General features: G+C 29.9%; 1 protein-coding gene across 6 annotated transcripts; it reads left to right on the top strand.

Moving 5' to 3' along the window:
- Positions 1–87: 87 nt before the first annotated feature.
- LOC143074124 (uncharacterized) lies at positions 88–23,332 on the top strand. 6 transcript variants are annotated; one of them, XM_076249687.1, is made up of 4 exons: positions 88–115; positions 9,203–9,286; positions 12,073–12,112; positions 17,615–23,332. In XM_076249687.1, the coding sequence occupies exon 4, from the start codon at positions 17,751–17,753 to the stop codon at positions 20,697–20,699; it is 2,949 nt and encodes a 982-aa protein (XP_076105802.1). In that variant the 5' UTR covers positions 88–115; positions 9,203–9,286; positions 12,073–12,112; positions 17,615–17,750; the 3' UTR covers positions 20,700–23,332. The 6 variants fall into 6 exon arrangements, with proteins under 6 accessions (XP_076105802.1, XP_076105796.1, XP_076105788.1 ...); XM_076249681.1 differs by lacking the exon at positions 88–115 and adding an exon at positions 2,605–2,640; XM_076249673.1 differs by lacking the exon at positions 88–115 and adding an exon at positions 7,932–7,964.
- Positions 23,333–24,491: the final 1,159 nt, after the last annotated feature.

The following is a 24,491-nucleotide window of genomic DNA, read 5'->3' as shown; positions in this document are numbered from 1 at the left end:
GTTAGTGTTTATCACCTTGAATATTGTATTCAATGGGATTTTTTAATTCAACTTCTGAATTTGATTATATTTCAGAAAGATAAAGATGATTTTTCTATCAGGAAGAAACAAAACTGTAAGTATTTTTTTGTTGAACAAACAATTACCGGTATATTTAATAGGAAATGGATTTGATATGAATAGATTTCTTTGTAACTAAGTAAATAAACAAATTTGGATAGAGAAAAAAAAAATCAGAGGATTGGTTATAGAGAAAAAAAATTGGAAGTTCAATGTGAAAAATACTACACTGTAGGTCAGTCAAGAAATGAATTTTGAATGAAAACTTGATATAAATCAAGGGGATATAAAATTGGTCATAGTGACCTACATTTGTGTAGAATACTGTAATACATCTAGTGTTATGATAGTTTCCAACAAAATTGTAGGTCATCCTTATACACCTAGTGGTATGATAGTCATCAATAAACGAAGGTCACTATTGTACACCTAGTGATATGATAGTTGTCAACAAATGTAGGTCACTGTTAAACACCTAGTGATATGATAATTATAAATCAACAAATGTAGGTCACTGTTATACATCTAGTAATATGATCATTATAAATCAACAAATGTAGGTCACTGTTATACATCTAGTAATATGATCATTATAAATCAACAAATGTAGGTCACTGTTATACATCTAGAGATATGATAGTTTTTGACAAATGTAGGTCACTGTTTTACACCTAGTGATATGATAGTTGTCAACAAATGTAGGTCACTGTTATACACCTAGGTATATGATAGTCATCAACTAATGAAGGTCACTGTTATACACCTACTGATATGATAGTTGTCAACAAATGTAGGTCACTGTTATACACCTACTGATATGATAGTTGTCAACAAATGTAGGTCACTGTTATACACTTAGTGATATGATAGTTATAAATCAACAAATGTAGGTCACTGTTATACGTCTACTGATATGATAGAGATCAACAAATGTAGGTCACTGTTATACACCTAGAGTCCCTTCTCCCCCAGAGTATAGACTGTCTAGAATTTGTCAACATTATTTGTATGACTATGGTATTTAACACATTTAATGCTAAAATTGTGGGTAAAGTTTTCCGGGTTGGGTCAGATCTATGGTAACTATACATGATGGACCAAAAATGATTGATATGTGGAATGATTTTGTTATATATGCTCATGCTGCAGTGGTCAAGTAAATATTTCAGGGTGGGGTATGTTCCTCATTAGTTTTCAATATAGGTCAACATTGGATGTGATGGATTCAAATTGTTTTGATTTCAACAGTTTTTGTCTTTTCTGACATCCTGATAAAATTTAGAATTGTTTTGCCCAGTTGTACAAATGTGGATGTACAAAAATGTTTACTTGTCTTCCTGAAATACAATGTATTAAAGTGACAGAAATATGAATACTGGGGGAAGTCATTTGAGGCATTTGAATAGAATGAGAGATCCAAAAATTCACTGGTACAACCAGGGATGAAAATTAATTTAATTGTTTATTCATTTATTCATCATCTGACCTTTGATTATGAAGCAATTCAGTGTTTATTGTCAGGTCCACTTGTAGTGGACAATCTCTATAAATCTTCGGCTGCATGTCCTCCTTATTTCTATCTTGACCAGGCAGTGACCTTAGCATTGTAATTAACTGTTTTTCTAGTGGAAACCATTGTTTTGATTAAAGTAATTTTATGCATTGTTAGTTTGTAGCTGCTGAACATTTGGATGTTTTGTGGGTTTTTTGTTGTTGTAGTCTGCTAGATTGTATTGTGAAAATTGTAAATACTGTCCAAAATTAATTGATTTGTCTGGCTTGTTTTAATGTCATATGGTTGAATTAATGCAAATTCAATTACCTACTATTGGATAAATTAACAATGATATTATGTCTAAACTGTCAAATTGAAAGATTTTTGGAGTTTTTATTTCCATAGATGTATGTAATGCCCATTTTTAGATATTTGAGTATGAAAAGGAATAACTGTTTTGGATCAAAAGTAGGTTATTTTGTAGAAAATATGTCCTTTAATAATCATAAGTGGAAATCTGGGAGCAGTGCAGTCTGCTAGCATTCTCCTTTGTCAATTTACATATTTTATTGCAGACTAATGTTTTTCAAAAGCAGGTATATTGAAAAGATGTTGAATTTAAGTGTCTTTCATTGTTGATATAATAAATAAGTTCAATCATATGTGTACTTAACATTCTTTCTATAAATATTAGCTAGATTAGAAAAAAATGTAAAATAAACGTTTTCTATTATAAATGACTTTTAGATTAATAAAAGAAAAATTGCTAAACAAACATTTTTAGGTAAAAAAAATTGCTACATAAATAAATTAGATCCCTGACAATGCTAGTGGATAAACAGAACACAATATTTTGACTGAATAATGAATAAAATATGAACCATTAATTCACTTAACCTGACAATGATTCTTAAGTGTAAATTAAATTTGCATGTTCTTTGATCAGAAAGTTAAAGTGTTAAGAATGTGTTTATTTAATTTTGAATCACTTGACCTTAACCTGCATAAACTTAAGTACTAACCATTTATCACATGCATAAACAGGAAGTCTACAATAAAATAGCGCTAAGGAGGAAATACTGCAAGTAAGTTGTTTTCTAATGTTTTAAAATAATTTCTTTTCATGATGTCGAACATTCACCTGGTAATAATTTAAAATCAAGAACAATGATCTTTTGGCTATACTTAGGTTAAATTGTTTGCTAAAGGGAGCTTACAGTGATTTTTTTAGAAACTTCACATCCTCATCTAACCCTGGTGGTCTATTTTTGTTCTTGGAAAGCTTCTATTTCTATAACAAAGAAGTTGATAAGGAATTAAACAACACATCTCATAGTTCACATTTGAAATTTTGAATCTTTAAGTCAGTCTGCTATATTACAATTACTGCAAAGGTAATAGTTTGAAATTATGTAAAATGATCTTTTGGCTCAGGGTTTAGTATGCTGAAGGAGCTTTCGGTGAATGTATTAGAAACTTCACATCCTCATCTAACCCTGGTGCTCTATTTTGGTTCTTGGAAAGTTTCTATTTCTGTTAACAAAGAGGTTGATGAGGAAATAAATAAAACATCTCATAGTTCACATTTGAAATTTATAATCTGAGGGGCCTAAATTGGTAGCAGAATGGTCCAAATAAATGTTTTTTTAAACAATAGACAAAATTCCTTATTAGTATACTTCACAACTTTCATTTTCAGTCAGCAATATTTGCTCTTTTACTTAAAATTTGCTTCCACACAATATTTAAAAAGATAAATGAATATATATTTATAAAAGAAAATTCAAGTGATATTTGGAAATATTATCAATAATAATAATATATATATGGCTAAAGAAATAGTCTAGGTGAACACCTACCTTTCAGTAACTTGCCTGATCACTCCTATTTCAGGAGTAGCTGTCTTGTTCTTGTCATTTCCACAAATGAGTTTGTTCATTTTAGGTCAACTTGTCTTTTGTTACCTTCAAATCTATAATTTGGATAAAGACAGCTTTTGATGTTGAATCATAAACAAAAATGTCAAGTAGATTTTGAGGGGATTATTTGGTGACATATAGTAAAGAATAGTTTAACATTAAAAATACCAGTAGACATGTTCTGAGGGAACCTAGTCTGTATGATGGAGGCACACTCTTACGTCACTAACTCTCTTAAAAAGGCTTGTTCTTCTGATAAAAGGGAATACATTTATAAATGTAAGCATCATTGATATTTGTATCACAACTGATTGGATAGCAGACATGGGGAGATTGTCTTGCTTAAAGGGTCTAGGTTTTTTGTTTCACTAGAACATAAAAAAACTTATTTCCATGCAACATTCTTAGTTGTTATATCTTTTATCAGCAATTAATTCTGTTGGTTTTCTTCTCATTTCATGGTCTACCTCAGGGTATGTGAAAAAGAAGGAATTTAGTATCATCAAAATCTATGCCTGAAATTTGCAAAGATTTATTGTATTAAAGAAGTTTTTTCTACAAGTTTTATATATGTCTGAGAACTAATATTTATCATATGTTTAGTAGTAAATACAGTAGTTTTGCATATTTGATAAATAGCCTGCTGTTTAATCCATATCGCGCAACTTTGATGCGCACCCTTTATCGCATACCCTTTATCACACCCCTACCCTTTATCGCATACCCTTTATCACACCTCTACCCTTTATCACACGCCTACTTTTTTTTTTTTTTTTTTTTTTTTTTTACATAAAGTCAGTTTTTTTTGTTTTTTTTGCTTAAGAAAAATTTTCCTCAAAATAGGTAATTTTTTTTAATGACGTCATTTTTTTTATAAGTGACGTCACAAATCGTCAAGTTTTCATATTGTATGTGACTTAACGAACGTCAAGTTTTCATATTTTTTGGCACACTAAATGCAACTATAAAAAATACAAAATACACAACTAAATACAAAACAAAATATTTTTAAAACAACAGCACGCAATTTGTAAGGTAACCCAGGTGCTTCGGATAAGTAATTGAGCAGTTCTTTTTATCACCCTCGACCAATATCATCCCTCGGGCCTAAAGGCCCTTGGGCTGATATTGATGTCTCGGGATGAGAATGACTAACTCTTATATTGCTGCAATGTCATTAGAAATTTTGATAAAAAAGAATTATAATATTAAAACATGTTTGTATTTACAAAAGCTTACAATCATGAACAATCTGCAAAAATAATAAAATTTGGAAATCCCTTTATTCATTTGGTGCATGTTTAATTGTGATTTTATATGAGGCCAAATAAAAATATATGTGTGGTTCCAGTAACCCTACTGTCCCTACTTTTTCGGCTTAAAAATAGCCTACCCTAAAGATTTTATTGTCATTTTTCATTAAGCACTGTTAAAGTCAGAATGTTGCTCCCATAGACTCAATGTAAAAAAAAACATAAAATAAAAAAAAATCCCTACCTACCTACCCTAACTTTTTTCAGATGTAACTGGAACCACAGATACTTTTTTATTTGACCTGATGAAAAGGGATACAGTCTGATGAACCTGTTAAGTGTGACAGAAAATGAATTACTCATTTAAGTAATATTTCATAACGTCTGTAAGAGTTAGATTGGCACCAAACTTACCCTGCATGCCTTGAACCAGTGACATTTACATAACATAGGTAATGGTATTAAGAATATAAGTTTTTTCAGGTTTATATCTAGATCAGTTAGTTTAAGATTGAAATAAAAGATATCAGGTTTGTGATACAGAGAACAAAGTTGATGTCTGTTTCCCAAATAGATCTTACATCATTTGGTGTGTTTACATCATCAAAGGTCAACAGGTCAATGTTTTTATATCTAAGTCACTGGGTAAAGAAAATATAGAAATCTCTAGCCTACTTCAGGTAGCATAATGTGTCAGTGAACTCAGTTAGTAAAGGGAACTAATAAAGAGGGTGTAGGCTGACATATGGAAAATTATATATAATGTTCATAAATTGAATAGATTAGTTAGATTTCAGTAGAATTGAGAAAAAAGTTGAAAGTTTAAAAAATATGATGTGGGAAAATCTTCAAAAAAATTGTTTCCGAGTGAAAACTGAAGTAATCTTTGCTTTTACTGCACATGGGTATAGTCATAACTCTGAAGAAAACACAACCAGCTAGGTATGGAATATTGCTTTTTCTGACTAAAACAGAAAAGGAACATTTTGGAGTAATGTAGTGCTGTCAAATAATATTATAAAATGAAACTTTTTGCAATATTATATATCATTTTCTAACACTTCGGAATAAAGGCTTTATGAAAATATAGATAACAACTTTAATGCTTGAAGTCTCATTTCAAATGTTTTCATAATGGAAAAATGCAATGTGGGGAGTTGTAACATTGGCAATCATACCACATCTTCTATTTTATAATTATAATTTTAAGATATAATTTTGTACAATTTATTTACCGTAAGCATACCTGGCAGTCTCCTTTTTGCCAGTAAGAAGCTGTAATTGCATAAAATACCTCCTGAGAAAATATATTTTTGGGCAAAGGTTGCACTCTATATCATGTGTCTGCATTTAATTGTGTGACAACCTGTCAGAGTGTGTACAATTTTTAGAATTTTACTGTTATTTCATGGCGGAGCCATAAAAAGGAAATACTTTAGCAATGACTGTGTTTTAAGTTAAAAGGCAAATTGATACTTGAAATGCTTAAAAGAATACTAAAATATTATGATAATAAATGTTTATAATGTAATATGACTATTAACACAGCTTTTTACTAGACTGACACACTGAGCCAAATTTTAAACTGCTAGTCTGTATTAAGATGACATGTCACCTTACCCAGACTTATTATTCTGACTCCTAACAGACCAGTCTTTACTCTTAATAACTCCTTATTACTGTGTGCTTAGTGGAGAAGCAGCAAATTTTAAAGTCTTTCATACAATAAATGAATCCTCTGGTTAGACATGTTCTGGTCTACATTGCCCAACTACAATACAGGATGTGGATATGTATTGAATGACATCCCTCTACTATTTTAAATAAGATCTTTTCATATATATGGCCCAAGAATTTCTAATTTGCAAGTTCAAGTTTCGCATGATTAATCGAAGTGAACAAGTTAATGATAGACCTTGATTGTTATTGAGATGAGTTCAGAATGAAGAATTGATATACATTCTAAGTAAATTACAGCTTTTGATATTATACTAGGGATTAAGGTATTATGGTGCATTGTGTGCACAATATGGAATTCATTTAACCTTAAATATATCTGGATTTAACTCTTTTTTTTAATGAATCAAGCGGTGTTTAGGTAAAGTATATACATTTGACATAAAGGGGGGAATGTGAAAACATAAACATTATTAAAGAAAGTAATTCTAACACTCACATTAGATCTAACACAAAGATTTCGAAGAATTTTTAAGATAGAGAGTAAAATTTTACAAAATTCATAAATGTACTTTTCTTGGATGGTAAAGTTTTTTGTCACCGTAGATTATATAAAGTTGAAATTGCAGGGACCAACCACCCTAATTGGATAAAATAATCCATTAGGGAATAAAAGTGTAAAAATGTTTTTAAAAAATGCATTTTAAAAGAAGAAAGGCATCAACAGTTTCAGATAACTGAATATTGTTAAACACATTGATATTTTGGAAGATAACAATTTTTTGGGCCAATCAACCAATAATAATGTTTCTAGTAAAGTTATTTACTACAAGTTTCTACTATTGATCAAAACAAATTCACTATTTTGTATTTTAGCTGTAAATTTATATCCTGTTCACACTGAGTATGAAAGAGTATGAAAGGTGTCTTAAATTTTTAAAGCAGTTCAAATTCAGTGCAAAGAAAGTAACCTGTAGGTTCTGCTCCAAATGTTTCCACATATTTGTACAACCCTTTTTAATGTTTGGGTTAAAGTGTTCTGGTGAAGGTTTATCCTAAGAAAAGCACTCTGGAAGCATGAACTCTATAAGGTAGTCTGAGTTAATGAAATTCTCTAATTATATTTTTTTTTCAACCATTCCATATACAGTATCAATCTGTAGTACATGTCTACTTGAAAATTCATGAACCAATTAAATAAATGTATAGAGAGTTTGACCCCTCAAAATTGGTAAACAGGATAACATTTAATTTGGTTGAAGTTAAATTAAAAGTGAGAAATATCCTTAGAATTAGCCATCGATTGTGTACAAATATTACATAACAAAAACAACAACAGTCATGTTTTAGTATAAAGATGGTGTGGGAGGTCATGGGTGACTTATCAAAGTGTTACTTCACTTTTAAATCAATTTTCAATTATTTAATTCACGATAGATTAATGACTAATAACAGGAGTTGCTCACTAATGGGATTAACTGTTTTCCTATTGGTTAATTCCGGTTTACCTAATATAACTTTTAGCTTTAAATAATTTAGGAAGTAAGCATATAGAAAAAGGTACAGTTATATATGTATATGTTGATATAATTATAAAAATTGAATTTATTTTTGTCTTTGTGAAATTAAGAATAACTATCAGGTCAGTTAGGAAACCAACTCCCTTTTAAATCACTGAAAATTACTAAATGTATAGAGTATCAAATCATTTCAGTTTCTGAACAGATTGAAAATCGGTTTTTTCTTTTCTGATTTTAAAGTTTTTTCTGGTATTCTGAACACCTCTGATTTTTAAAAGAGAACCTGTGATACTTCTTTTAAAAAAATCAGGCATTTTAGTCAATTTGAAGTAGGCTTTTAAACTACCGTTAGTTTTGAACATATAAATAATTTAGATCCTTTCATTTATTTAACTTGTATCTTATAAAGAGTATAGATTGGTGGGCCTAGAGTCACAATTATGTGTCTCGGTAGGGTAGCTTCAATAAGACTGTTACCTTGTGAACTGACATGTTAAAAATCTAGGTCAGTGTGTCAGTCTAGTAAAAAGCAGGGTTCAAAGTTCTTGTCCTGAATATGCTTTGATAACTCTGTAAAATTAGCAGCACGTTTTCATGGCGTTGTGTTCATGAGGGAATATTAAGCTACTCAATGATCAAAATAAGTGTTTGTCAAACTGCTATATAACCAGTGTAATTTTTCTGATTAAACAGTTGGTTCAAATTGTTTGAAATTTTTATATTTTTGTCAAAGGATTTACTTTGTCAAAATTTTAAGAAAATTAAACGAGCCAAATTAATTTTAGTTAAAGTGTTAGGTACCACCTTAAGCACTGCCATCCATCATCTTAATTCTTTATAATGTATCAGTGATATGACACTAATATCTAATATCACTTCACAATATCTTTCAATTGCAAGAATAAGGGGTCATGTTGGTCACTTTTGTCTACACCACAGCTTACAATTCACACTTGAGTGATTTGTAAGTTAGCTTTGAAGACTGTTTTGTTTCTAAAGAAATAACCTATACATGTTATGGGTACACATAGCAATGAAATGTTAGCTATTACATTAGTCTATTTTAGTTTAAAACTGTTTAGTAACAGTTTGTGTCACTGCGACCAACATTTTTCTCAAAGATTTAACTGGTACAGAGTGAAATTCCTTTATACTTTTCTGATGACATTTATGGGATTCTGATAAAAACAACTAATATATTCATGTTTCTTTAAAGTACATCATTTACCATTAAAATATTTGAACTATAGTATCAGTTTTTATGTGTTTTGCTTGCAGGTATTGGAGAGAAAGATGAACACCCATTGTATTGACAAAGTCATGGTCTGTTAATCCTTCAAATGACAAGGTGTATTTCTAGAGGTAATCAATTTTAGTACACAAATATCACAAAAATATATCAGGGTAGGTTGTCCTACTTTAACATGTTTAAGGTAAAATTTTATATTTAGATGTCAAAGTAAAGAAATACTTCTCTAGTTTTATAGTTCTGAATTTTTATACTTTAAAAACTTAAATCTGTTTAGTTAATTTAAATGCTGTTTTAAAAATAAATAAGCTAAATAAACTAAAATAAAAGTGATGTTAGTGTAATCTAATTCTTAATGCAGGAGTTTACTCTCTTCTAAAAAGATCCACAGGAATTTTTCTGCTATACATGTCATTTGCTTTATTTCTTATTTGTTGTTTTCCTAATCTAGGCTTCAATATAAAAAAGAAGATGTGGTATGAATGCCAATAAGACAACTCTCCACTATAGACCAAATGACACAGAAATTAACAACTATAGGTCACCTTAGAGCCTTCAACAATGAGCAAAGCCTAAACCACATAGTCAGCTTTAAAAGGCCCTGAAATAAGAAATGTAAAACATTTCAAACAAGATAACTAACGGCCTAATTTATGTACAAAAAATGAATGAAAACAAATATGTGACACTTAAACAAACTACTACTTTGTAAACTGATGCTCTGCACAATTTTTTTTATTGAGACCGTGAAGGAATTAGTTGTATAGCATATCATAAATTTTATATATTGAAACATCTTGGATTTATATCATATTTTGAAATATATATGCTGAATTGAAAGGTTTTTTCTTCATATGTGCATGCATACATGCAAGGCATTTTATTCAGGAAATAAAAATGAACATATATTTCTTTATTAAGCTTCCTCATATTTATAATAAAGTAACTTTATATCTGATTATCCGTTTACTTAAAAATATCAGTTGATAAAAATGGATAAATTTAAGGGAAATAGATTAGGTAAAAAAATAAAACCAGGACAACTTTTAAGTATTTTAAACCAAAATTGTAAAATATAATAAAATTATAATATTTACGTGAGGATTAAGGAATTATGTAAAACTGTCACGTTTTTATGGTGTTAAAATTTATACCAATATAAGGATATTTACAATGTAATAAGTTAATTTAGGAAATATGTTTTTCACCAAAGAATGACCATTTTATATGTTATTTAATGCTTATTTAATTTTCTATATAATTTTATATATATATATATAAAAAAAAAAGTTACTTTTTTTGTTAATAAACAATAAACAGCTGTAAGATTAAAACAAAGAACATGGGAAGTTGTCAGATTGATTGATTAGGCAGGAAACAAATAGCCAAGGTGAAAAATGAGGATAAACTTCACAATTTTTTTTCAACACCTGCAAATAACAATGGCCAAAATATATAAGTATGGAAAAAAGGTTAATGAATGATGATTTTTCATTATGGTTGATTTATGGCTATAGTGGGATTTAATATAGTATGGTAGTTGTTTCAATTTTCTGTACTTTCTTCAGGTTGTGATTACTATTATAGTGTTATTAACTGGCTGTTTCTGTATTGGCACTGATAAAGGTATTGGCCTCGAGACGCGTAGGGTCGAGGTCAAATACAGCTGACCGAGAATCTATACCAGTGCCAATACAGAAACAGCCAGTTGATAACACTTTTATTAAATGATTATAAAAAAATTAAAAACTGTAATCAATGCAGGGCCAATACAGCTTTTTTCCCGCCTTTTTCTGTATTGGCCCGTATTGGCCCTGTTTTTCTTTAAAAAAACGTGATCAATACAGCTTTTTTCTCGTTTTTTTTTTTTTGAATTGGCCCTGTTCAAAGAGCAATATTAAATCTTGATTTATATTGAGAGTGAAACGTTTGCAGTATTGCACATGCTAAATTTTACGTATTAGGGCTTATTTGCTCATATCATTTAATAAAACACTGTAGTCTCTGCTTCAGTAAATAGTGAGGAGGGGGGTTAGGACCTTTATTGGGACTTCAGGATTGTGTGTTTTTAAGCTCAGGATTTTGGGAATGATCCTTTCGTGGATTCGGGAATTTTGGGATGTCTGGATTTAAGATTTTAATGTTTTTAAGTCCAGAATTTTGGGATCAGGACCTCTCCAACACCCCCATCCCACCCCATCCCCTCTCATGGCAGGTGAAAAAGAAAAAACATTTTTTTTACACAAAAAAAAATAATTTTAAAGTTTGAGTTGATTTCTGATGTCACTTGACAGATAGACCAGCATGATATTTCTGTGCAGTCTACCAAAAATGAATCCTTTTAAAGTGTCCCTACATGTTATGATGTATTATGAATCTCTTTGAGTACAAATTGTGAAAATTTAACTTGTTATAAATATGTGGTATTTTACAAATTGCTGAGGTCAAATCTATTTATATATATGGTAGTTTATATATCGGATTTTGTCACATATTTCAAGAAATTTGAAAATCTTGGAGGATCCACCTAAAAAAATATGGGTTAAATTTTAATTATATTTCAGCGATAATACAAATGGAATTTCAGTTCATAGTCCCTCCCAAAACAAAGCCTTTATTTTTTTGTCTTTCCCACATACCTTCAGTACATGAAGAATAAAAACAAAATAAAAATGTCACATCTCTTTTCCTTGTACATACTATTAGCCAGACTATGATGTAAATATTTTAATTTGTGATTGACAGATTGAGAGTAACATTATGTCAGGCCCATCAACCTTACCTAACATCACTCAAGCATAACTGTAAGGTCAGCCAGTAAACATTTGTAACTTGTCATAGTAAATATTTTGACACTGTTATATGGATATTTTTTTACATAGTTATGTTTTTCTTACAGGATTTCATTTAGAGCTGACTTAAAGTGAAAAAATCTAAGGGTAAGTTTATAAAAAAATATTTACTATTTATTGCGAACCCTATCTTAGTTTTCCATAGATTCACCTGCAAGTTACCTGTCCATTTACAGCTTTTACATTAATGCTAGCAAGACAAATCTTTGTTTGGCTTGCTTGCTTTGCTTGTATCAATGTTTGCTCAACCATGACAATTAAGATAGGCGGGGCTTCAGCTTGTATACATCATACTTAGATTTTATTGGACGTTATGTAGGAGGTTAAGGACACTAAATTTTAAAACATCACAGGATGACAAATAAAAAGCGCAATCGTAGAAATGGAAGTAAAAAAAAAATGTATTTTTGTTTTCGAAGATATGCATTTTCATCATCCAACTTAAAAGACTGTCGTCAAGTACTTTTAGTAAAACAAAATAGCTATTCGAACACACCTACTCTGATTTTGCGATTCATTACATAGCTATTTCATTTGACCCATATATTTCATCTTTTAGTACTGTGATTTTGTTATGTTATAAAGTCAACTTTGCTATATAAAAATGATAGAATCTGAAGCGAGATGATGTATCAAATATTCTTGCTTTGTACGTTTTCAAGACAAAATATTCATCTCAAACACACCTTAACATAAGAAGGTGCACTCGCTTTTCTAATAAAAGGGATAAATTAAGTAGGGGGGAAATGACTTAATTCATTCCGTTTATTTATTATGTCCATTGTTATTGAATATTGCGCACTTTGGATTAATTTTTGCTTGTAAACTTTCAAACTGATTATTCTTTGTTTATAGAGAAGGCGATAAATGCTTTCTGTAATGTTTACTATAGTAACATTTGCATAAGTTTTCAATTTATCTATTACATAGTTAAGCAGAACAATTAGATATCGAGTCGAAGTCATGGTTATCTATCAAGTTGGATGAAGAAAATGCATAACCTCCAATTTTTTAAAAATTACCACGGACGGAGAACATTTCAATCTATAAGTTCAGTTATTTCCGTGTCTGCCCTTCCGATTATGTGACCCAAGAAAAAAAATCAAAAAATTGGTAACAATTATATCAAAAAGAGAAAATCGAGTGCACCTTCTTATGTTAGTGTGTGTTTGAGATGAATATTTTGTCTTGAAAACGTACAAAGCAAGAACATTTGATACATCATCTCGCTTCAGATTCTATCATTTTAATTTATATAGCAAAGCTACAGGTTGTTGGGTCAAATGAAATACCTATGTAATGAATTACAAAATCAGAGTAGGTGTGTTCGAATAGCTATTTTGTTTTACTAAAAGTACTTGACGACAGTATTTTAAGTTGGATGGTGAAAATGCATATCTTCGAGAAAAAAATAATCTTTTTTTGGCTTCCATTTCTACGATTGCGCTTTATATTTGTCATCCTGTGATGTTTTAAAATTGAGTGTCCTTAACCTCAAACATAACGCCCAATAAAATTAAAGTATGATGTATACAAGCTGAAGCCCCGCCTATCTGAATTGCCATGGTTGAGCAAACATTGATACAAACAAAGCAAGCAAGCCAAACAAAGATTTGTCTTGCTAGCATTAATGTAAAAGCTGTAAACTTTTGGCAGTTCTATTGTCCCATCTAACAAATACAACAGGTATTGTTCTCTGTGTAGTTTATTCACTCAGACCTTTAAATTTCTTCTAGGAGAAATATATCACTCATTGATTAATCTACCTGAGTAAAAAATTGAACTGTCAATGAAGAAAAAATACTTATACCAATACTAAGTAAGGACTCACAAAACTGCATGTGGTGTTGTATTTATTCGATACCTGGAGTAACTCGTTTTTAATGTGTTCAATATTACATTTGTAATACTGATTCAAAAATTAAAAGTTGATTTCTGATCAAATATTCAATATTTTTGTGTGTTTGATAAATAAAAAATTGAATATTATTATTTTTAAATTAAGGTCTTCATAAACATAAGTCTATAAATGAACAACAAAAACATGTAAATTCATTGGAAAGTACTAAAAAATGTGTCTGAAATAAACTTTTTAGTATTAAACCAGATTTTATATTGAACAGATTGAAAATATATTAATGATAATATTGAATAAATACAATATTGCATACAGTTTATGTGAGTTATTAGAAGTATTTCAATAAAAAAGAAGATAATTTTTTGGTCAGGTAAATTAATCAATGAGTGATATATTTCTCCTAGAAGAAATTTAAAGGTCCCAGTGAATAAACTACACAGAGAACAATATCTGTTGTATTTGTTACATGGGACAATAGAACTTACAAAAGTTTAAATGGACAGGTAACTTGCAGGTGAATCTATGGAAAACTAAGATAGGGTTCGCAATAAATATTTAATTTTTTTTTTTTTGCTTTAAAAAGAGGGGGCAAAAGATACCAGAGGCATATCAAACTCATAGATTGAAAATAAACTGACAACGCCATGGCTTAAAAAAAAGACAAACAGACAAATAAAAGTACACAAGATACAACATACAAAACTAAAGACTAAGCAACATAACCCCACCAAAAACTGGAGGTGATATCAGGTGCTCCGGAAGGGTCTGCAGATCCTCTTCAACATATGGCACCTGTCGTGTTGATCATGTTATGACAAACTCAGTAAATTTTACCCTTGTTTGGTAAGAAAGAATAGTTTTTAACCTTTTTAGACCTTATGATAATTTACACAGATTAGGGTACTTAACTAACATATGTCAGATGCTTAAATCCTTCTTAAACTAAATCACATGTGAATCTTGGTACATCTGTTCTCTGAAACAAAGATATAAACTCAGATATTGTAGTTGAAAGTGCAGACCTCAGAAGACCATGTGTAAAAATAAATAAATATTTGTTGAAACAAGTTTATGGTTTGATTGTTTTCCATTCCATTGTCACTGGTTGCAACAATTTTTTGTTTTCTGTTTTTTTCATTGATTGAAAAAGTAAAATCATCCTATGAATCGAAAGAACTATATTTGAACATAGTATGTCATTTAAAACCATAACAGACACTTTTTATCATCATAATTACAAAGGTACAACAAATTACATTTTCAAAGGGCATAGGGTCTGTTGTTTCCTCAAACCACTCTTGCTTCCTCTGCCAATAAAAACTGGCTGCAATAATATAGCTGCTTACAGTGGTGTTATAGACCATCTGAATAAATCAATCAATAAAATTTTTAAAAAAATCCATTTTAAGATTTAAAAAATTAATTTATATTTTAGTGGGGGAAATATTGTATTCTTCAATGTGCAGTGATTATTTTAATATGATTATGTACTGCTAATCAATTAGTGCCCCATAGGTCAGACGAATATTAAATAGGTTTTTATAAGCAATTATTATAGAAATAATGATAATTTTGATTATTAAATATTGACACTACCCCAATTATATATGATTCCCTGGTAATTTACATAAATGACCACAAGACTTCTCACAGCTGGTGGCAATTGACCTATTCAATGATCATATGATTGGACAATTAATTCAGACATTTTTGAAGTAGTTTGACACTTTTTTAAGAAGCTTGATGATTATCACCAGAGGCAGAAATAATGTAAATATTTTGTATTTGCTACCAGTACTCTTTCCTGTTTTTATTTCCTGTATAAGGTTTATCCATTGAAAAAAATATCAGGTATGTAAAAATCACAAATTTAATCTTTGATTGAAGATCGAGAGAATTTTTTAAGCAATTTGGTACTCATATTTTTCAATGTCATTTTTTTGTCAGATAAGTGTATTCTAAAAGTTTTCAGTTTTATTCCACATTTTTTTAAACAGTTAATTGACAAAGGACCCTTATGATTTTTAAAAGGCCAAAATACTGAAATGAACATACCTTAATTTTGATCATGCAATTTAAACATTTATACAAATTAAATACAGTTATTTGAAAATGATTATGCTATCACAGAAACTTAATAAGTGTTGGTAGCTTTCAATTTTCCATATTTATTGCTATATTACATGACTTGTTACAGTTTAAAGTTGTTTGTCAATGAGAAGGTCAAATGACTACAAGAAAGGAAGTAAATATATGTGTTTTTTAGTCAGTTATGATTAAAAAAAAAACTGGGTTGATTTTAGTCAATATACAAAAAATAAAATAGTGATAGGTTCTTGCTGTATTTGTTTTCTTCTTCTTAAACAAATAGATAGAAATGAAATCAGCATCTTTGATAAACATTTTTACAAGTCACATTTTTGACACATTTTATAACAACTATGTTCTAGTAACATGTATTGAAATGAAATATAAGGAGACATGAAGTCACTATGAACCAGAAGATTTTGTTTTTGAATAGAGATTAGCTCTGTCTAAGTTGCAGCTCTTTAATAAACTGATTTTATTTCAAATAATGGGTCTCTTTCTAAGTTACTTCCCCTTATCTTAAAAAAACCCATTAGTAATTAGAGTGTGGTTTCTGTATTTAACTTCACAGTTAAAAAAAATGATACCTATTTATCATAAGATCTCATATCTAAACATACATTATGACCCCTTAATCTAGGATTATTGAAACAGGAACCACACATTACTACAGGAAGTTCGTAGGTGATTAAAATCAGTTAAATGAATACTAAATGTACTCATACAAAAAGATTTTTACATTTGACACATAAAAACTTGGCACTTTTGTATCCTGCAATGTAATTTTATCACTTTGCTTAAAATTTACATGAACACAAAAAAGGTAAAGTTACATTATGTTAACATAAAGTAGGATTCGTAATGTGAAAAAAACCTACTAGTATTCAAAGTTGTGTTATATCAAGTTTTTGATACAATTTTTATATTATTTTAGTTGAAATATCAAAAAATAAGTGATACAGTATATTAATCTGTACCAGAAAAGTATAATTTATATAATTGGAAAACAAATGTTCAAAAAGTATATTGCACTAATCTATACATTTCAAACATACTTATATTGGAAATTTGATGTCAGTAGTTGTTTCAAAATAGACATGGCATGTATCTTACTCTGGAGTATACATAATTTGATTTGAAATCTTTAAATCAAATTAAGTATACTTTGGATTGATTACAATGTATACAAACAATACAAAAAAGCAACCAATAGACCTCTCAATGTCAACATACAGTCTTCAACAATAGACAAATGTCTACATATGAACAATATGTCACACTCTTAATTGCCAGAGGTCTACAAAACAGTCGCCATCAAGACAAAAGTCTCATTGGTTTGGTTTTGGATATACTGTATACCATAAGCTGCATATGGTGCCAAGAACTGTTCCATGAAATATTGATATTTGAAATCTAATATTTTTCTGTAGTGCAACATTTGTTTTTGATAGATTGCTCACTATAATATTGAATTTTAATCATTTGCTGAATAATGTAAAATCGAAAAACATTATGATCCAGTGTATTAAATGACATCAATTTACATTGAAACATTATTCACTCATTAAAATATGAAATTATTGTATATTGAAATACAATTACCCAAAGCCTGTATGTATTGATAAAGTTTTTGAATTTTTCAGAATCTACCAACAACTAGAACGACTCATGTGAAGAAACCTGAATAAGAAAGTTTGCACTGTGGATCAAATTGAAATTATGACGAAACTTCGGATCTTATACCAGGAGAAAATATCATAGTATTGTAACCAAAATACAATGCGTCAGAAAAAGACAATCGTACCTCTATGTATTGGAATATTTGGATTTTTGCTATTTGTGGTCAGTGGCATAATTTACTGCCAGATATTTAAACCGAATAACATCAATGAAGCATTTGATAGACACATTAGGTTCAAGAGAGATGTTAATAATGTAAATTCTACTTTTGAAAATGTTCACATTAAGAATGTTCAGCAAAAATTTTCTGGGAATTACACAACTAATGAAAGTAATTTGTCCACAACTGTAGGTGAAAATGAAGACATATTGAATGCTAAATCTTCAAATGAACCTATTGCTGAACCTGAAACTACATCTGAGTCGTCAGCACAATCTGTAAATAACAATGAAACTGTGTTGTATATAAATAGTACAACTGAACCTAAGTCAGAACCAGAAACTACATCTGAACCTAAGTCAGAACCAGAAACTACATTTGAACCTAAGTCAGAACCAGAAACTACATCTGAACCTAAGTCAGAACCAGAAACTACATCTGAACCTAAGTCAAAACCAGAAACTACATCTGAACCTAAGTCAGAACCAGAAACTACATCTGAACCTAAGTCAAAACCAGAAACTACATCTGAACCTAAGTCAGAACCAGAAACTACATCTGAACCTAAGTCAGAACCAGAAACTACATCTGAACCTAAGTCAGAACCAGAAACTACATCTGAACCTAAGTCAGAACCAGAAACTACATCTGAACCTAAGTCAGAACCAGAAACTACACCTGAATCAGAACCAGAAACCACTTCTGAACCAAAATCAGAACCAGAAACTACACCAAAATCAGAACCAGAAACTACTTCTGAACCAAAATCAGAACCAGAAACTACTTCTGAACCAAGATCAGAACCAGAAACTACTTCTGAACCCGAATCAGAACCAGAAACAACTTCTGAACCTGAATTAGAACCAGAAACAACATCTGAACCTAAGTCAGAACCAGAATCAACTTCTGAACCTGAATCAGAACCAGAAACAACTTTTGAACCTAAGTCAGAACCAGAAACTACATCTGAACCTAAGTCAGAACCAGAAACTACATCTGAACCTAAGTCAGAACCAGAAACAACTTCTGAACCTGAATCAGAACCAGAAACAACTTCTGAACCTGAATCAGAACCAGAAACCACATCTGAACCTGAATCAGAACCAGAAACCACATCTGAACCTGAATCAGAACCTGAAACTACATCTGAACCAGAACCAGAAACTGAACCTGAATCTGAATCTTTTCCTGAACCTGTTCCAAAATGGGACCTAGCTATGAAGGAATACAAGTGGGGATGGGACTTTCTTGTATACTTATTTGGTATAATATTCTTACTTCTTGGATTATACAGTGTTTATAATATTATACGATTGTGGCGTATTGAACATTTACTCAGTAGGAACTATTTTGTGACATTGAATGTTTTAGTCACACTTCAGTGTTTGTTGAGAGGACTGTACCTTGTCATAGATGCTCACAACAGAAATGGAACATTTCCCGTGATTGTGAACTATTTTCTCTACAGTACTGCATATCCATGCTTGACGTCTGCTTTTAGTATTTTATTCTATGCCCTGTTGCTGGCAACAAGGGTTCAAGTGGTTTCTACAAGAATACAGAAACTTTCGTTACTTATTGGAATTATAACATTTCATTTTGCACTGTCCATTGCTACATCTGTTATAGTTGGATTATTCTTCAGTGCTCAAGTATTGCTATTAGTATGTCAATTTTTCTATGTCATTTGGGGCACTGTTTTATTCATAGGATATTTTCATATATTCAACAAATTAAGATTAGCAGCTATGTTTCGAAATAAAAACTCTGCAAGTATATACAAAGCAAGTTTTGCAAGTAAAGATGGCAAAACTAATGGCAGATCTATGAAGAAGAAAAGTAAAAATAGATACACTTTAAATACATCGGTGAAAATAACATTTGCTGCTGCTATTTTTGGATTACTTTGTGTAATGTTAGAAGTGTATGGAATATTCGGCGTTTATAGACTTTATATTGATAGCCACATTCCAGAGCCATGGCCATTCTTTTCTTATCAGTTTTTGTTACGATTTGTGGAATTTTTGATGTGTTGCCTCATGGTATACGTTGCATCACAACCAATCATGGTCCGTAGAAGAAGCTCAAATAAAACATTTTCTACTGTTACTGGAATGTTCAAACGTTTATTTTGTGTTCCTCAGGAAGAAAAATTAATTGACTCAGAACCTAGTTCTGCAGCAAACTCTCATGCTATAGCGCTTAGTGATGATTTCGACAAGAAACATACTGTAGTGAATTTTGATATCAAAAATGAAGAAAAACATTGTCCATTGAAAAAAGAACAATCTCATCTTGTAATAAGGGACGGTGTTGTCAGATTTAAAGCTGAAGATGATAGTGTGACTGGTTCTGAAGTTGGAACCAGTTTACCAGATTTAATACATGGAACTATGATTAATGAAAAACGCAATTCTGTTTCTAGTGATACAGGTATTTCTAACAAAGGATATAAAGAGAATGCCGTAGAAAGTGCACAAAAACTTCATCGATGTGATACAGAACCATCAGAAAATTTCAAACGCAGCATTGACTTCGAAAAAATGAGTGTTGGTACTTTTGGTACTGATATAACAAGACCATTATCCTCTATAAATTTGACTCATAGTTTAGAGTGGGAATTTGAACAGGCATATGAAAGAAGCTTTATACATAATTCAGGATCTACAAGAAGCTTGCCTAGTGATCTCTCAGCTTGTAGTTCAGGAAATTGTAACAGTTTACTTTTAAAAGAGGTTTCACCTCTTCAGAACAGAAGTAATTCAATGTTTTCATATGAAGAATCAGAGGCAGCCATTTATAATGATTCTTCATCCAAAAAGCCTTTAATCAAAAAGTCTATTGAATCTTCAACAGACAGAAATATTGATGATGACACTAAATTATGATTTATATTTTATAGTAGAAAATCAATTTAAATGTGTTCATATTTGTTAGATACTTGTATAAGGCCTTATATGATTTTAGTGTCATCTCTCTGCAGTGTTCATCTTTTGTCTTGTCTTCTCATATTTTCATTTTGCATGATGAAGGACAATCATACATCTATGATTTTGTAGAAAATTAAAACTTGATATGGCAAAAATGTTCTGCTATTATACAATTAATGATAAACCAGTAAACATGGTGCCAGAACTCTTTTCTCATGTATATTGAAACAGATTTTTAAGAAATCTTAATTTCTATACATTAAGCATTGATTCTTTTTTTTTTGTTCAGTTGATTAAATTTCTCCACATCTGCTTTGAAAGAATAAATAGACAATGTTAAGTTTTAATTTTGTGTATGCCAATTATTGATTGAACATTTACTGATTATAAATTTTCCCACTTAAGGATGTTCGCTACTCCGTTTTAAAATAACAAGCTTTTTGAAAGACTGTTATAAATTGATAGTTTTTAAATAGAGAAACTAAATAAGCAGAAAAAAATGGAGGGTCTGTGTGCTTGTTTTCAAGATATACTTAGTAAGCCATTGAAAATTTGGCGGGAAAGAATTCTCTCTAGATTTTTTTTTCACTTTACATTGGCACTTTTTTGTTTAAAAAGCTATGAAAAAATAACAAGGATTTCTTAAGATTTTGAAATATGGCTTTTTAAACAATATGTAATAAAAATATGAAAAGAAAAGTAGGGGTTAGTTGGAAAAAATTTTTAATGTTAATAATTGGATAAAACCAGAGGATTCCGAAAATCTGGCGAAAATTCAAAAAATTGAGGAGCAAACATCCTTAAGTTCTCTCAAATCATATTGGTGCTACAATTGTTCTTTGCTTAAGAAAAAAAATAAAAGAAATTGGAGAATGATCTCCCTTTTGTATTGATAAAAAGATACCAAAGATTTATCTCCCTTTAGTAAAAATAAAAAAGAAATAAATGATTATCTCCCCTCATCTGATCAAATGCTTATTCTACATCTGATCATAGCAGAAATTATATATATATTATTTAGATTTAATTAGATAATGCAAATAAGATAGTTTTCAAATATTGTAATTCAATTGCATGTATTGTATAAAAACATACAAGTATCTCAATATATGTACTAGTCAACAAGAGAATTTTTGTTTATTGCCTATATTATCTGACAGTAAAAACTACCGGTATAAACTATGTACCCCTTAATTTGATATGACCAGCAAACCTGGATGCTTCAAAAATAAGAATTTATTGAAGTTGTGCATAATTAATACGTAATCAATGTGAATTAGTAGGAGAAACTTATTTACCATATTTTTTGTAAAATTTAACTTACTTTAAAATTGACAAATGGTAATAATTTGCTGTCAACAAGGCAACACCATTGTTCACAAAGAAATAGAAAGGTATCTAGAGGTACGGTGACCTATAAATAGTTGTTCTGGGTCGTTTGGTCTCTTGTGGAGAGTTGGGTCATTTGGCAATCATGCCACATCTTCTTTTTTATATACTATATAATGTATATTATACACAATGTTACAAGTCAAGCTTAAGGTTTTAATTTTTTGTGTTTTTATTTAATTACTCTGAATTCATATCATTTATGAGGTACTCATTTTTGCTAGGATTTTATTGGGTATGTTTGAAACAGATTTTAGCTTTCAGTAAATACTGATTTCCTATAAGCTTGTTTCTAAACATGTTAAAAGCATCAAATATGTTATCAACCAAACATGTATTTCTTCAATCATGTATACTGCAGGGACTGAAATTGAATTGAAATTAAGATTAAAATGTACTTGTGATTCACAAATGTGTACCTTCTTATTTAGTACATATGTATACATTTTTTTTTAAAGTTTTGTATACAATCTCTTTGTAATCCATCAATTTGTTTATTTTCTTATATATGTTTTATATTACAAGTCTATTTTTGGAATTTTATGAGCTTTATCTTTATAATTTCACGACCCATTTATTATATTCCTCTGCCCTTGACAGTTAAATTTCAGTAATTTTAATATTCAAATTTGAAAAACTGACAGTCATGACAATCTAGTGAGGTGAAATATAGTATCACATTTGTTCAGTGGTAGTACCTATAATTACTTGTCAGTTATTTTTTTTTTGCAAACAAAATTCTTTTAAAACATTGAAACTCGGCTAAATTAAGAATATTTCAGAGTATATTTAAATCATCCTCAAGAATAAATTTCCATCTATTAAACATAAATTACTGTTAATTCATAAATTCATGCAATGTAATCATGGTAATACTACTCGTTTAGGATCTTAAAAATCTAAACTTGATTCATAAATTTTGATAGCATTATTTGCATATATATTGACATCACAATAGTTTTACTTCACATTTTTGTACATTGTTCAATGATGCAATAACAAGTTTGTGCAAATGTTTCTGATTTTACGATAAGAATTTTACCACAAAGATTTTGATAAATCCATGATTTTTTAGAATTCACTGATACAAGGCTAATTTGGCCTTTTGTTTTTTTTTTTCCTTATTACTATTTATTTGGTGCTGATATTTAAGTTTATATTTTTATTATTGTTTACATGAAATAAAATTGTATGAAGAATAATAGACTCTTATAACTACAACAATTAGGAGATAACTGTATTGTATTTTAAGCTCCGACAGCATCAATTGATGATTTGATGGTCGCAAATTAACTTTACTGGCGACACGTTAGTGGAGACAGTAAACAGGTATTTGCGACCATCAAATCACCAATTGATGCCATTGGAGCTTAAAATACAATATTGTTATCTCCATTCTAATGAAACTGACAGAAAACAAATTTAAATCATCTGCGCTTGCACGTATGTTCCATAGCATCTATCATCAATTGATGCCATGAAAATGTATGATGTTATCCAATCAAAATGAACGTTACAAACATGGTTGTATTAGAATGTATAACTTTTACTATTACAGTGACTTGACTGTTAGTGTTGCTATTCACCGATTGCAACTCATTCAAAATTTTGACCCAATTTCAATTTGTTTTATTAAATCAAATTGTTCAACTGGTCAAAAATTTGAACAAACTGTTCAGCCAAAATGTGAAAGTGCAAAGTGATAAAATAAATCATACTTACAATCCTATAAGTCTGTAACTCCACTGTATTGATGTAATTCCTAAATCAGTCTATCAATCTGTATAGTTATATTACAGCCATTACCATACTAAAGGTGAACTGTTTTATTTTGAATTGCTATAAAAATGTCAAAACTAAGCTTTTATAGAGTTTTTCTTTCGAAACGTATTCTATATTTATAAGTATCACACATTATGTGAATAAAAACATTTCATATTCAGTAAAATAGGTATGAAATAACAATACGCTTCCTTGGGGAGATAACCTAAAATACTATTCTTTTGAATAAAGACTTTTTGAAACCAAAAAGCGATTATCTCCCCTTCCTACAAACATATTGCAATTTCAAATATTTTACTGAATATGAAATGTTTTTATTCACATAGTGTGTGATTCTTATAAATATAGAATACTTTTCGAAAGAAAAACTCTATAAAAGCTTAGTTTTGACATTTTTATAGCAATTCAAAATAAAACAGTTCACCTTTAGTATGGTAATGGCAATAATATAACTATACAGATTGATAGACTGATTTAGGAAATACATCAATACAGTGGAGTTACAGACTTATAGGATTGTAAGTATGATTTATTTTATCACTTTGCACTTTCACATTTTGACTGAACAGTTTGTTCAAA

Source organism: Mytilus galloprovincialis, chromosome 1, assembly GCF_965363235.1.
Source record: "Mytilus galloprovincialis chromosome 1, xbMytGall1.hap1.1, whole genome shotgun sequence".
Taxonomy (NCBI): domain Eukaryota; kingdom Metazoa; phylum Mollusca; class Bivalvia; order Mytilida; family Mytilidae; genus Mytilus; species Mytilus galloprovincialis.
The sequence above is the reverse complement of the archived record's forward strand: the minus strand, read 5'-3'. Positions and strand labels throughout refer to the sequence as shown.

What these genes read in the sequence shown, in the direction of transcription:
- LOC143074124 (XM_076249687.1), top strand. Translation starts at nt 17,751, where the DNA reads ATGCGTCAGAAAAAGACAATCGTACCTCTATGTATTGGAATATTTGGA.